Source organism: Lonchura striata, chromosome Z, assembly GCF_050655825.1.
Source record: "Lonchura striata isolate lonStrDom1 chromosome Z, ASM5065582v1, whole genome shotgun sequence".
NCBI classification, from domain to species: Eukaryota; Metazoa; Chordata; class Aves; order Passeriformes; family Estrildidae; genus Lonchura; species Lonchura striata.
The window spans coordinates 85,652,370-85,668,474 of NC_140740.1; the positions used below are offsets into that span (position 1 = coordinate 85,652,370).

General features: G+C 45.7%; 1 protein-coding gene across 6 annotated transcripts in view; it reads left to right on the forward strand.

Annotated features, from left to right (window-relative positions):
• Positions 1-16,105, forward strand: part of CTIF (cap binding complex dependent translation initiation factor) — a 144,538-nt gene that overhangs the window by 50,556 nt on the left and 77,877 nt on the right. For all 6 annotated transcript variants that reach the window (XM_085567185.1, XM_085567186.1, XM_021535535.3 and 3 more), the window contains one exon: positions 1,616-1,691. In XM_085567185.1, coding sequence (XP_085423311.1) covers positions 1,616-1,691 — 76 coding nt within the window. The remainder of the gene's footprint in view (positions 1-1,615; positions 1,692-16,105) is intronic.

Here is a 16,105-nt window from a genome sequence, read left to right on the forward strand (position 1 = left end):
AATTAGCTCTTGCTCTGCTTATGCTCTCCCAGATCAAACATCCTTTTGTAGCTGGTATTTTCTCTTCATTCCAGGTGCCTCCCAAGCACATGTATCACATGAGTTTTTCAGGTACTCTAAGGAATTTCTCTACTGCCTCTTTGAAACATGACTGCCAGGGATGCCTGTGGCCCTGTAGCTGGGGCTCAGCCATGCTGTCTCCAGAGGAAAGCTGCCTTCATCCCCCTAATCCCTGCCTCCTCTTCATCACCTGCCTTTTTGCCATAGTTCAGCATCAGAAGTTCAGCCTGGGATGGTCCCCACTCTTTTCAGATGACCTTTTCCTGCAATACACTTGTGTTCTGCAGCTGGCACTTGCAGCTAGCACTGCTTGTCCCCAGATGTGTGATGTGATTTCTCATCTATATAAATACATATATATAAATATTTTTTCAGATGTATGTTTTTGGATATGTATGCACACTATATTTTTGCTTTTGTAAGTCAAAGTCAGCATTTCAACTATGATGGAAAGTCAGTTGTGGAATACCTCTGATTTCCAATAAATGCAGAATCACAGAATGGTTTGGGTTGGAAGGGATCTTCATGATCATCTAGTCCAACCCCCCTGCCATGGGCAGAGACACCTTTTACTAAACCAGGGTACTCAAGTTGATTAAGGTTAATTAAATTGCTTTCCTTCAGCTTCCTAGTTTTCAAGCCTTGTACTTCAGCATGTGCCATTTTTCTTGATTTTTTCCTTCCATTGTCTTTGAATCCAAGATCTGTTTTTCTCTGACTTCTAGGCACTGATTACCTAGGTTACCTGCTACCTAAGTCTCTACTGTAACTTAGTTAACAATCTCTTACTTCTAACTGACAAAAAAAAATATTTTATCGCTCTTGCATAATAAAGATAATATCTGTTTGTGGATGTAGAAAGATGATAATTACTGACCATTTCTTTCTTTTTCTGTATCATCACAAACTCTTAGCATCCAGCTAGTAATTATCTTGGAATTGTTTTTACTTTCTTATTCCAAGAAAGTCCTTCAGTTTCCACTTCTGTGTATGATGTGTGAGTTCTTGACTTCTCATCCCAATTTCTTTGTCTTTCAAATTGTCTGTTTATATTTATATTGATTGCTGCTTCCTGTCTGAGGTGTGTGTTTGCTGATTTTCAACACCTTTCTCATCAGGGGAGCTGGAGCTCCCATGGAGACCAGCAAATGAGCAGTGCTTCAAAGGAAACATTTTTCATTACTTTCTTTGCGCTCCCATTTCTGCTGTCCAGGTGGGCTGTGCTTTCAGTTTTACTCGGTCTGCAAATCAAGTCACCCTGGGCTCAGGACTGCCTTTGCTTTTCTCACTGCTGCTACTACCAAAAGTGTTTGCAATCTGTGGCAGATGGTGCAGGTGGAGAGGACTGAGCAAAGCATTTAATTTTGTATTAACAGCTTTACGCCTGTGTGGGAGTGTTTTGGTGGCACAGCACACTTGCTCCAGAGAGAGCCTCTTTGTTTCCATGAGAGGCCTTTGCAGTAACAACTGATATTCCCCTTGTGTTGTAATAGAAAATTAACTGTCTCTCCAATGAGTTTTCACGTGTTTTTGTTTTGTTTTCCTCTTGTTACAGGCTTGGAAAGGGGAAATACGAGGATGGTGACAGCATCAACTTGAATGACATAGAGAAAGTCCTTCCAGTGTGGCAGGTAGGTGATGAGGGTATCTGCCTCTACCATGGTGGGGACCAGCAGCAGCACCTTCCCTGCCTTATGTTCCGTTAGGAAACCTCTTCAGGACTGGGCAAGCTGCTGGGCTGTGGTCCTTTAAGGGCTGGGATGGAGATTTGTGCCTGTGGTTTCAGGTGTTAGTGCTGGGCAAGGGCAGTTACCACACAGACTTTGTTGGGAGGTGATACACTGAGGGCAGTATATACGTAGATATGTTTATGTGTATGTATGTGGTTGTGCACAGCACTCATATATTGAAGAAAAGGAGATTCTGAAGAGCATCAACCCCTCCTGACAGCTCCAAAATAAATTGCTGCCAGGAAGCCAGCAGTGCCTGTGTGCTGACCCAGTTATGGCCCCTCTGGGGCAGTGCCCATGTTTGCATGCAATGGTAATCCACATGTGTGTTTTCTCCAGCATATTCTTTCCCCAGATCTCTCTTTGCAGTTTTGGCAGTTCTGGTTAAATGACTTCTGAAGTCTGGATGTTGGGGAATAGCAGGATGAGACCTTTGAGTTCAGAAGACAGGTTGAAAAAGTCAATTTGTCAGCATCATATAGTTTTCCATTTTACAGAGCCCTAGTCCTCAAAGGAGCTGAGTTCCCTGAGCTAGGCAAGTTTCAGAGGCTGCTCAGTGTGTTTTTGCTGAAACCTCTTTGCCTCCAGAGGCAAGGATGAAAACATCTTGTGTGCTGTGGTGGTGTTGCCCTTTCCAGTGTGGAGCCAAGAGCTCACCAGGTGTGGGAATTTTGAATGAATTAGAGATGGAACCTCTGAGTTGCTTTAGATGGTGCGATTTTTTTTTTTAATCTTTTACATAGGCATTACATTTACATCTTTTACATAGGAAGGGTGAGTTCGGCTCACATCTTCACTGCATGGTTCAGAAGGTCACAAGACCTCTAGTTAAAAGAACTTTTAAACATTTATTAACTAATAAAACACTGCTAACAAGGTTATTTATGCTTTTGACCTAATCCTTAGATATTTCATCTTATGGACTCATGCTACAGTGTGATCTTTCTTAGCCAATCATGTTATGGCACACAAACCTACAGCAGTGCATTCTAAACTCCTTGTTCACCTCCATAACTACTTTTATTTTTTCTATATCTTAAACTCTAAAACTCTAAACTTTCTTCTACTTAGCTTAACGTGTCTGCCTTAAACTATAAATCTGCATTCTTGCTTTTAGTACTTAAGTTTGGGAGCCTTTTCCAAGGTCTCACATCAAATCCTGTGTTTAATTCTAAGCTTTGGCTTACAGGCCCAAAGTCCTGAGAGTTGCCTGCATTTCGGATTCCAACAGCCGGGCTTCTTGCTCACACATCATGTGAGGAAAAGCTTTGCTCATCCTGCAGACCATGTGACAATCTGCCTTACTGTTTCTTTTGGGTGAGCTATTTGGCACTGAGTACATGAAGGAGTGGAGAAGGGCAGCTGACTTTGGCAGGGAGGAGCACTGCCTGCAGCTGCTTCCTGCTCAGTCTCTTCCATGTTTGGTATGTCTGGACTTTAGGTCACAGGGAAAAAACATCAGGTTCAGCAGATACAAACCCCATTAATTCTGCAAAATAAGGTTAGTTTCCCTGGGGAATAATTGGAAATGAAGAATCAAACCATTTTTGGTGTGAGGAGCTGATTACCTTCAAGAGGGTTTTAATCAACAGCTGTTAAATAAGCCAAGTCCTCCTGGTCTGGTTATCATTTCATTATGTCCTCAGAGTACATTGAATACAATGAATTCATTCCAATATATACATTAGTATCTGGCTTAATTATTAGTGTGACATCTCTAAGCTAGAAGACCTAGTGGGAATGTTGGATTTGATGCTTTGTTTGCGCCTCAGGCAGACTCGTGCAGTGCTGCATTAATTTGCAGACATGCTTACCTTGGCATGTACAGGCAGTCATATATATCTGTGGGAGCTAGGACCCAGGTGGTTCTGGGTGAGGGTTTATCTTGTTCAACATGGACAAGTGAAATACTTGCAGACAGCTGGTTTAATCCTGACATATCATTGTTAACTGGATTTGGATGCAGCCGTGCAGTGCTGACAGTGATTTTACTGCTCCTCATCCCTTGTTTTAAATGTCTCTGTGGAGCAGTGCTGGGGTGGGGAGGGAGGCATAAGGGAAGATACTCCCTTGTGTGAGCTTGTGAAAGGAGAATCCCTCACCACATGGGGTTGTTATGTTCATGGGTGTTGCATCCTGAGGAAGAGGCTTTTCAGGTTGGTGATAGATAAACTAACTGTGAGAGCTCAGTGTACTTACAGCAGGCATTGGAGGGGCTAATCTGTGCATCCTCTAGCTCCTCTGGGGTAGTCTGAGCATCCTCCAGTGTGACTGAACCAGTCCAAGCATCCTCCAGCACAACTGGGATGGTCCAAGCATCCTCCAGCATGACTCAGATGGAAGTGTTTAGCTGTGGGGTGTTCTTCAGCAGCCATGGAAAGGTTAAAAGCACCACGTTTGAAAGAGGTAGGGAGTCTTGCTTGCAAGTTGCTTGGAGATTTATGTGCCTTTGGTGTTAAGGTGTGATAGACATAGGACATGAATCTAGAACTAATCTCCAGTGTACAGCCAGGTCTGAATGGGTATCTACAGAGACATGCAGAGATGTGCCTAATTAAGCAGAATATTCTGGTTTTCTGGGGACTAAGCAGAGTGTTCTGGGTGTTAATATCCCCCTATACATGAGTTTTTCTGCTGGAATCTATCTACAGTATTGTAACAAAAATATTACAAGGAAAGCCTATGATTATTTGGCAGTTAAAAGGTGGGAAAATAAACAAAACAAAATAAATCCAAGCAACCTTTCCCCAGATCCTCTTCTTTTGTTTGGAATTCATGCATCCCAGTCCTTGGGGATGCTCTCACAGCATGGTGTGCTCTGCCATCTCGTGGACATGCACAGGCTTCACAATTCCTTCACCACAACTCATAATTTGAAGCTTTCTCATGAGCTATCCTTTCAAAATCCATCTGAGGTGCTTGTTTTTACTGGTGAATAGGTTTTTATTTTTGAAAGCTTCATGTCTAGGAGCTCATGAGGTCATTGCCTTGGCTCAGCTCATGAGCCATAACCTCTTCATCTCTCCTTACTCATAAGAGCTTGCAGTAGGATTTGGGCACTAATTCACCACATTGCTGCCAAAAATGACTGTTTTGAAGGTAAGTGTTCTCCATTCATAAGATCTGCTTTTTACTGCACACCAGGGAGCATCTGCTTCATAGGGAGGCACAGCTCAGGTGAAGAAAGAGTCTTTATAATCCTCTCCATTTCCACATCAGCTGTTTTGTTGAAAGAGACCACATAACCACCTTGGCGTCATGAAGACGTCACAGGGAGGGCTGAGTCAGTGCCTTTTGCTTTTGCTCCCTTTGGCAAACGTTTGGGAAGTTGTTCAGTCTTGGATGTGTCACATCCAAGTACTCTGGTCCCAGATTTAGTGTTCAGAGTCCTTGGCAAGCAAGCCCTTGGCAGAATGTACACTTACCAGAGAAAATAACCCTAGAGGTCATGTTCTGCAAGATCACAGGATCATGGAATGGCTTGAGTTGGAAGGGAGCTTAAGTCTCATCCCCTTCCTACCCCGTTGTCATGGGCAGGGACATCTTCCACTCTCTGAGGTCACTCCAAGCCTTATCCAGCCTGGCCTTGAACACTTCCAGGGATGGGGCAGTCACAGCTTTTCTGAGCAAGAGCCACCCTGCTCCTTCCTGTGGAACTGCTGTAACTCACAAAGGACACAGGAGGCTGCATGTCACAAGGGTGTGCTGTAAATGCTGCTAGACACAAGTAGAGAGTTTTGGGACATGTCCCAAGTGGTCTCTGGACTTGTGTATTGCAGTCTTTGGCTTTCGGTTTGCTGGACCTCTGCCTTCAGAATGGGCTTGCCCTCCTTTGAATGCTGGGAATTTGCCTTCACTGCCCAGCTGCTCCTTGTCTTGTGTTTTAGGAAGTAGAAATGTGGCACTTCTGAAAGGCGTGTTGGACTTTATTGTTGTAATGAGATAAACTTGGAAGATGGCATTGATATCATTTGGTTTGGCATCTTACTGCCTTCAGCTCATCTCCTTCCGTTTCCTTACTGATTCTTGACCCTTTTTGTCATATGCTTGCAGTTACAATAAAGTGCTTGTTTCTCTTCTGGCTGCAGTCGTCATCCAGCTTCCTTGTTGGAAGAGAAACAAGGGAGAAGCTTCTCAGGAGAAAGGCAGACTCTAAGTTGTTCACATTCCTCTTAGCACCACAGTGTTCCTGATTTTGTCCAAACAGGATTAGAAGCACCAGGATTCCTGATCCAGTTTGTAGTTCAGCCTATAGGTGCTTAGGCAAACATATATGTTATTTAAGCTCTTCCTTTTTACACATGCCTGTGTTTGAAAGCAAAAGCAAGCAAGCTGCAGGTTCTTCCTTTAGCCTTATTTTATGCTTCTTTTTTCCTGGTGCTAGAAAACCACCTGAACTGAGGGATCCACAGGCAGCTTTGCTATTTTCCTTGGGACACCTTCTCACCAATAGGTATTTCCAAATCAGACCTTAGAGTTCGGTGTGGAGATCATGGGAGTAAAGGTGGGACCTGTGCATGGGCTGGTCACTTGGGATTCCTGCCCCAGGTGAGGCATGGACACACTGGGACATGGTTTGTTGCACCTTAGTGGAAAGGTCCAGAAAGGGCTGGATGATTCCCATCTGAGGTATCCGTGTTCTTCCCCTGTCAGCTCAGGGTGCAGAAATGGACCAGGTCACATGTGAGTTTGATCAGATATGGAAGGTTCCTAAAGAGAAATGAGCCAACCCAAGTGCCGTGGGAGAGGATGGGTTATGGGCAAGCAACACCTTTGCTGTCACTCTGCAAGCAAGGAGAGATTGGTGTCCAGCACTGGTGTGAAGGCTTGTTCTTGAACCCTGCAGATCACTGATCCTTCCAGGGAGGTGGTAGCAGGAGAACAGGTCTCTTTGGAGCCCACAGACAGGTCTCTGGTGGTTTGGTGTCATTTACTATCACCATATGGAGTTGTCACCTTGCCACCTCCTCTCTTGCCTGCTCTGTCTACACTGCAAGGCTTGGTAGTTTTCATTTTACACAGCCCCTTAGACACCCCAGACTGCTCTTCTTTCACAGCTCATAGCAGTGTGGCCCTCTCCTAGCAGGCTGTTCTGTGCTGGTGGATCTGGAGTGGGTTGATCCCTCTGCCTGTCATCCTCTCCCACTGGAGTGGCCTGGTCCATGTGGAGTGTGCCCCTTGTGCTCCATGTCCCTGCTGTCACTTATGGGGTCTTCTCTGATGTCCTTTATGTGTTCACCACTTACTAAAAGGTTGGGGTGTCTCCCTAGGAGTCCCAAAAGGGGGGAATTACTTCTTCCCCTACACTCACTTCCTTCTGGAGTCTGCCCAGAGTGTGTGGGCACAGCACTGCCTTCAGAGAAGGTTTCTTGCCTGACAAACCCGTATCCCAAGGGTCTTTCCAATACAGTAACAGCTAAAACCACTGTGGAAAGTCCCTGTCAAAAAGCCAAGACTTACTTGAGTTTAGGTCACAACGTATTGGGAGTCAGAGCTCTGCTCCTGAGTAAGGAGCTTTTGGTTTGCCACGGCTTCCAGCGAGACATGGCCTTTCTGTGGCCCTTTTTTTATTGCATTTAACCCAACTGACAGTGACCATCGCCTGGGACAGAGAGGGCAAACTGCTGTGGTCACCTGTAGCCCCTCCAGCATCACTCCCATGGCAGAATTAAGGCCACCATTGCCAAGGAAGGCAGACGAGGCCATGGAGATCTCCAGAGCACTGGAGAGGACTGGACCAAGACTGTGAATGTCCCATGGAGGTCTTCACCTCACAGGTTTCCATGGGCCTGGGCTCTGTTGACAGAGAACAGTCCCTATGATCCCTGAAGGTTATCAACACTGAAGTTTTTATCAGATGTGCAGGAAAGGGAAGATCTTCTAGTGGGTTTTTCAGATTATGATGGTCTTCCATACCACAGAATGGGAGAAATACTGAAGTTGGAAAACACCTCTAAGATCACTGAGTCCAACCATTCTCTCACCACTGCCAAGGCCACCACTGACCCATGTTCTCAGGTGCCACATCCACATGGCATTTAAATCCCTCCAGGGGTGGGAATTCCACTACTTTGTTGGGCAGGCTGTGCCAGGGTCTGACAGTCCTTTCCATTAAGAAATCTTTCCTAATATCCAATTTCCTAATACCATAGCCTTATTATGAATAAGCCTGATAGCCTTATGCAGTGCATAAATGAAACACTGGAGAAATGGCCAGGAACTTTGATATTTCCATTTTTACTTTATTATTATGATTATTACTTTTCTCATTATCATTATTACAGTTTTTGTTGTCATTGTTATTATTATCATTATTACGGCTCAGAGAAGGTTCCTGATTGTGGAAAATTATGTGAGCTCTCACTTCTCAGGGCTGCTGTTACTCTTTTGGTTGTCAATGCTGATTCATAATTCCTGGGGGTGTTTTCCCAACCTGGTGGGTGCAGAGATCCTATTTTGTAGTGGCTCCTGGTGCTGCTACTGGTCAGCTGGTCAGAATTTGGGCCAGGCTGCTGTGCTTGCCAGGATAGGAGGCACTGGAATGTTCTTACAGCCCAGTTGGATTGACTAGTGGGGTTTGGGATGAGCAGGGAGGGAAGGTGGAAGGGACAGGGGTGGTTTATGCTGCAGCTCTGAAGTTTGGCAGTGTTTGGTGGCAGAGGGGAGCCTTGCAGCACTAGAGGGCACTGCGGCCTCGCTGCATGGCCCTGGAACACTGCTCTGGGCAGAGGAAATGAAGCTTTTCCAAAGGCTTTTTCCTAGCAGAAACCCTCCTCTGCAGTGTCTCTCACCCTCCTGTGCCAGGTCACACAGCTCTCCATCCAGGTGTGACCACCTCGGGCTCAGAGTGCATGTCCAACGTGGGGAAACCTGTAGGTGTTTCTCTGCACCTGGGGCTGAATTTGGGTGAGCTGCATTTTGGCTCTGAGCAGAATGAGGTCTAAACCAAAGGTGTCTGTGATCCCCTCAGTTACCAAAGCCCTGAGGGGACCTGGTTCTTAGAGTTTGGACATGTCCCATCTCACAAGTCCCAGGAAATCCCACCTTTGCCCAACTCCATGTATCTTACATGGGATGCTCCAGCAGGGCTCAGTCTGGCAGGATGCTCCTTGCACCAGAGCAGTTCCAGATGTGCTGAGGGGTTCTCCCTTTCTCTGGAGGTGCTGCTGCCCTCTCAGGGGTGGGAGGTTCTCCTGAACACCCACATTTCCACCTGCCCCTGTCCATACCTATCCCAAGTTAAGGACATGCCAGCCTCAGGAGGAGAGAAATGGGTACCATAAGTTGCCCACTGCTGGACTATCTCTGTTCCTTTGGCCCCAGTTTGCCAGCCACTGGTTTGTACCGCAAAATAAGATTAATAATGGGATGGGAGTAGCTTTGCAGCTTTTCCTCAGGCTGAGGTGACAGAGGGGTGGACACAAAGAGATGTTGGGACTAGGCTGGGCTTACCAATAGGAAGTGCTGGGTTTTGGGTTCATGACTAGAGACCACAAAGAAGTAGGAGTATGGGAGAGTTATTCCTGGAGGATGATGAAGAAAGATGCTCTGTTCTACTTCTAAGGAGTCCACAAGTAGTTTTAGTCCTGTGAACTGCAATTTTCTGGAGAATTAGCTGGTTTGGGCAAGGGGGATTGTACTGGGGTATAAATAACAGCTCAATAGGCATTTCAGGCTCAAAAATGTCACCACATTATGCTCTGGCTTAAATACACCAGGGAGCTACTTGGATTTTTCCCAGCTTTACAGCTGACTTTCCTTTCAGAAAAGTTTGCTTTTATGCAGCTATATAATAACCAAAGCAAACCTGTTTTGGTTTTTCCCGGTCATTTCCATAGACTCCAAAACACACCCCTTAAATCCTGCCTGAATTTTAACTTCTCAATAATGTTACATTTTCTTCTCCCTTGTTTTCTCAGGGGATTAATTAGAAAACTGAGAGGGTTTTTGCTGCATTCCCTTGAATTTGCTGAATATTTTCCTGCAACATGGAAGTAATGTGGAGGAATGATTAAATTTTTTAAATGTTATTAAAAGTAGTTGAAGAAAAAAAAAATTCCAGATTTCTAAGTAAAAACTCCAAGTAGAAACTCAATGTCGCTTTGGTCAAGCAGCTATTTCTGCTGGCTTGGCTATTTCCACATCCTAATCCCCTTCCCCGCTCTCTGTAAAAGAGATGAATTTTTAATAAAATGAAGGGAAGGAAGGAATTTTCTCTCTCAAAAAAAAAAGTAGGCATACCAGAGGACCAGAAAAGGGAGACGTGCATACATCCCCATTGTCAGAGGGATCTGGAGAGCCTAGAAACACCTTGCTCTCTAAAAATCCTGCTAATGGGGGATGTCATCGCCCCTGGTCCGACAAAATAGGAGTTTAATGTTTCCTGTCACATTTATAAATTTCTTCTTAACCAGAAGATGCTCCCCCACCCTTTTCTGCTGCCTTTCCTCTGATGTTGTGGGAATAGAAAGCAATACAATAAATGAGACCAGAAGTTCTTAAAATGCGAATTTCCTGCCCGGAGGCAGCAGGTAAGTGAATCCCATTCAGCTTGGAGAGATGTATATATAGCTGTGGGTGTAAATATAGGTATTTAGTGGCAGGGTAAGTGTTTATTGCAATGCATGGTGGTTTGGTCAAAGATTGTCATTTAAGTGGGAAATTTATTGCTGCACACGTCGCCTGGATGTCTCTTCCACAAGGAAAATAAAGACTGTTTATGAAGCGATTAAATGATGTCCTCACTGTGGTAGCAGACCAAGCTCTGTAACCCAGAGGTCCTTCTAGTCCTGCGTTTGTATTGTCCCTCATTTTGTGATTTTAGAAGTACTTTTGGTAGTTGTTTTTTTTCAAGATCATGAAATGGTTTGAGTTAGAAGGGACCTTAAAAATTGTATTGTTCCCATTCCTCTGCCATGGGCAAGGAAAACTTCCCTTAGACCAGTTTGCTCAGAGACCCATCCAGCTTGGCCAGGGATTCTCTATTAACATTAACTTCCCTACTGGCTCTGGAAGTGGCTCAAATATACACATGCTGGCGTGGTCAGTGAAAGAAAACTCTGTGGCCTCCTCAAAATGCCTTTGCTGGCTGGTGGGCTTGATTGATTTCATTTGGGCTAAAGGAATAGCAAGTGGAATGTGGTCTCCACACCTTTGGTCACATGGTGCTGCCCCTGTGTCCATGTCTCCCAGGATCATTCCTCTTTATCCTTCTCCTGTTATTCCTGTTGTGGAGAAACTCCTCATTGTTAGCTTGCTTTCTTTTTCATTCTTTATTTTTTTTTAATAATTCTTGTAATGTATGAGCAAAGAAACCACTGGAGAATGATAAAGCTTCATTTCTTCCTGCTTTTGTAACCCACTTCATTATTTCGTTTCTCATTGTATATTCTTCTGAGGTGCCCTGTCCAAACGGAAAGAAAATATGTGAGGTTATAGGAGCTGTTTGTTTCCCTTTAGCTGGGAAAAATAAGACCCTTTGGCTGGAGAAAATAAGCAGGTATCACAGAAGATATGGATTGCTCCTGCTGGTTACTTCTGGGGAAGGGACTGCTGATATTTGCTCCATCGTGCATCTGTGAGCAACGTCCTAAAGCTGGTGAGCTGTGTGTGCCTTCAGCTGGCCAGCCTTCCTCTTGGTGCTCTGCACAAATGAAATATAAAAATGCATATTCCTTAAGTTTAGGTTGCTGCAAATTTTCTAGATGAGAATGAGAATATTTGGGGTGGGCAGCTACATTTACATGATTTGGAGGAGCAGCAGGAGAGATGAGATACCCTGTCTTCTTGTTCCGTGATTGTTCCGCAGCAATAACCCAGACCAAAGGCAGTTTTTAAGATTCAAGTGTGAAACATACTTCACGTGAGATGTGCCCTTGTAATTCAAAGGAAAACATGAGTTGAGGATGATCTCCAGATTTCCAGCCTGAGGGCACCATCCCACTACTGCTGCTGGACACCTTAGTCACACCACAGAATGGCAACAGTGACTGCTCTGCTCCAGCCATTGTGCGTGTGGTTAAATGAAAGTTTGGTTTTCCTGAGTTTTCTTCTTGTTTGGGTTGTTCCCATCCTTCTTGCCCAGGAGCTTGTTCAGCCCTGTATCCAAGATCTTAGAGATACTTGGCAGGAGGGTGTAGCAGGGGAGAGTCAGTCTGTTCTCCCAGGTAACGAGCAGTAGGACAAGAGAAATAGCTTCAAGTTGCACTAAGGGAGGTTTAGTTGGATATTAAGGAAAAATTTCTTAATGGAAAGGGTTGCTGACCAGTGCAGTGGTAGAGTCCCCATCCCTGGACGGATTTAAAAGCCATGTAGATGTGGCATCTGGGGACATGAGTTAGTGGTGGACTGGACAATGCTCAGGGAATAGTTGGGCTTGATGATCTTAGAGAAGTCTTTTCCAACCTAAGTGGTTCTGTAATTGTATGAGTCTGTCTCTGGTGTAGACACTGCTGGGAGACATCAGGGATGAAGAAGCTTTAGGATTGCCTGTGGTTGTAGCAACCAACTCAGTCTGAAGGTTATGGAGAGCCTGGCGACTAGGCAGGTGGCTGTGGATGGTGGCAGGTCTCCTAGGTGCAACCAATGTGCTAAAAAACCAATCTTTGCATGCAGATTTTCATCTGGAAGCTCAGTGGTGTGATTTGATACCTGGATTGTTGTGATAAGGTTTCCACTGATGCTTTATTTTGCTGTCAGAGCAAAGCAGCCCCGTGTCCCTCAGTGCTTCGGGAGGCGGTGAAGTCTGTGCACTCCCTGAGCCAGCAGTGTCCCTGCACAACAGGTCACCACCCTGAAAAGCACAAAGGCAAGGAGTCAGGCTCACACTGAAATGGCGTTTCAGCCAGAAAGAGCAAAGGGGGTAAAAAAGTACCCTGACCATCAGTATATGAGTGGCCACCTCGTGTCAGGCAATCACAATATCGGTTTTCTATTTTTTTTTTTTTTATGGTTGGCTTAACAATTAAAAGGCTACACTGCGCTTTGGTTTTTCCAGTCTGCTGCATCGTGTGACCCCAGTGACTCTGAGCTAAGCCTCGTTATATAATGGCGGGGTGTTTTTTTGGAAAACCTCCATTTAATCCTTTCAGAGCAGAATTTGCTGTTTTTGTTTTCCTTCATATCGTCGTCTTGTTTCCCCCCTCCGCCTACCCCTTCCCCGGCGGGCGCACGCTGGAGGCGTCAGTCTGGGAGCAGGGTCCTTTCTTCCCTTTTTTTTTTTTTTTTTCAAATCTGCAGAGAAAGGAAAAAAAAAAAGGTTTATTTTCGTTTGCTTGGGTTACAGCGCCTTTCCCCACCGTCGGGGGGAAGGACTACGTGATGTGCAGCAGGTATTTTGTGAATGGAGCACAACCCTGTGACTCCCCGTCGCTTGACCGAAGGGGGAGGCAGGGGAAGGAGAAAGAAAAAAAAAATAATAAAAACCACCACCCAGTGACTCCATCTGACTCGTTTTGGCTGGAAAACTTTTTCAGCGCCGTGGTTCTTAAGCCAGGAGGAAGCTTTCTTCTGGCCCAAGAACAATAAAGGGGTCAGCAGCCTGATCCTCCCTCCTACACCCTCTTCCTTCCATTGTGAGGGGTCTGTGCAAATATCTCAGGCAGTTTCTGCTGGGGCCTGAGGGACCTGAGCCACACATGTGACATTAAAGAGAGACTCTGCAAACTCAGTAATCTTGCAAAAAGGAAAAAAAGAAGAAAGAGAAAACAAAATGAAATCTCCGAGGAGTTCTATTTCTGGTGCAATGTTACGCCTGGAGAAGTTACCAGTGGGTGTTTCTCATGGTGGGGGGAAATCCATCCCCTTACCCTGCCTAGGTGCTCCTTTGATGCAACAGCAGCATCTTCCCCACTTGCTCAACATGTGGCCAAATCCACACCCAGGGAAGATGAACTCCTTTGTCCCACCAGCACCGTCTCTGTTTCTTGGCATGTCCAGGAGGGAGAATTCCTGCTGCTCCCATAGTGCAGGTGCAAAGTCTGTGTGTTGCAGGTATGCAGTCTCCAGCAGGAATGGGGTTGGAGGAGGCCCAGCTGCTGGGCATGTTGTGCTTGTTCCAGGGATTCACCACCACCTGGCAGCACTTGCTTTTTCAAGCCGGCACTTCTCATTATTTACTCCTCAGATGTTTATCACAAACCATGAAGGTCTGAGCCAGCAATCCCTAGGGTAAAAGGTCTTCTAGAGGTGCTGTGGCGCCATACCAATGTGCCCATCAGTCCTGTCTGTCGTGAAGGCCTCCTGCATTTCTTGGGAAGGAGGTCGTACACTGGTCAGAGGGCTGCTGTGGTTTCTGTGATATTTCTCGTGAATCCAGAACAGTTACAAAGCTTGCAGCCCATGCTAGGTTCTGTCACCATGGATAGTGATTGTCTTTTGTGGTATCTGCCAGGCTAGATGGTATCTCCTCCCAAAGGAGAAGGTGGGACCTGTGGCCTTCTAAGAGAAATCGAGTTCAACGCAGGAAACCACATCATACACTGAAAACCTGATGCATTTGCCAGAGGGAGAGTGTATCATGCTCATCAAGTTGTAGGAACCCACTTTTTTTTTTTTTCTTTTCCTTTTGACACAATTAACCATCTAGCAGCATGCATGACCTCGCCTGGCCACGTCCCGGCTCGCTGGCCCTTGGCACCACGCGGCCGCGTGGATGGCGGTGCCGATCTCGCCGTAAGGCAGTTCCTGCCGTTATTATCTCCTCGCCGCGTCGATAACGCTTCGCTGGCGATGGCCAGGATTTCCTCACACTACAGAGCTTTCCTGAGGATCAGCTCTGCGAGCGGTGGAGGAAGCAGCCTCTGCGAGATTGCTCCTGGCCGCCGAGAACGCGGTGGCTGACTTCAAACGTACGTGCGACCTGACATGATCCAAGGAGCGCCGCGCCGGCTCCTCCTTCCCCTCACTCGCCTCGTCAGGGCAGGCGGGTGGAAACTCCTCTTCTCCTGCAAGTGCCCCAAGAGCTGAAGCGAGACCAAACATGGTTATGAAAGCCTGTCAGAGGTGGGGGAGAGTTGTCCCATGTTTTGCCTGGAATTCTGAGTGAATGGCGAGAACACTCACGACCAGGGTGGAATTCAGGGCCTCGCCGCCACCCCTCTTGCAGTTCCAAAGTGTTGGGACTAGACACGCTACACACTTTCCTTTATCTGAAAGGAAAACCATTTGTAGTTCCATTTTTAAGTGCTTAGGCAAACGGATTTGTTATTTAAACTTTTCTTTTTTTACAAATGCCCACGTTTGAAGGTAAAAGCAGGAAAGGTGGGTTCTTCTTTCAGCCTTTTCTCAGCTCTCTGATCTCTGCATACAGAGTCTTGCTTCAGGATTTTGGTGGTGCTTCCAAGTATAAGTGATAATTATATTGGCTTTGTTACCCTCAGTGGAGGGCAGGTGAAGTGTGACAGAATTACAAGATACAACTCCTTTGCTTATATTCCAGAGGATCAGTGCCCAGCTGCCCATGGCCAGTGAGGCCACAAAATTTAGAATTAAAGTAGTTCCAATGGTTGCAAGTGTACCTAAGGCTGGGAGCCTGCTGAATTAGAGGTGGAGTTCTTGGTCTACTTGATCATCCTGACATTCCTGTCTGAAGGAGAAGAAAACTGCCTTGTTTGACTTCTACATACTGCATCTTTTCCTGGCTTGATTTGCATACAAGGCAGAACTTAAATTTATTCTGCAAGTCATCAGATTCTGAGAGTTGTTGGTTCAGGAAGGGCAAGTCTGTTGTGCAGCAACTGGTGGCTGTGCTCTTCTGGAAGAGCTAAAATAATTTTCCTTGACATGAGGTTGTATTAAAAGACAAGATGTTTCAACAGCACAGAAGTCTTTCTGCATGTGAAAATTAATGATTCAGTGGACACCTAGAGTGATATGCAGTTTGGATGGAGGAATCCAGGCATCTTTCACAGGCATCTTGCTTATCCAAAGGCACTTGCTTATTTCATGCCTTTGCTATGTTTAGCACGGGTGAATCAGAAGTTAAAGTCCTGGTGGGAAGGACTGACTGTTCAGGAGCAGAGAGTAATGCAACAGAGCATGGTTAGAAGTGAATTATAGGGCAACAGGTAAGGGATGAGAGTGGGACGTGGTGATGGTCCCTTAGTCCACTCTCAAGTCCAGGCAGGTTGATGCTCTTTGATGGCAGCAGTCCTGTTTCTGAAGAAATCCACAGAAAATGTCCATCTTCTCTGTCCAGGTTTCTCATCTTTTGCTTTTCTGTTCTTTTGAAGACTTGCCTGTAATGAGTGTTTGGAGTGGCTGCCTGTTTGCCAAAAGAAGGCTTTCACTCTGCCAGACCTGCCTACCTACCCACA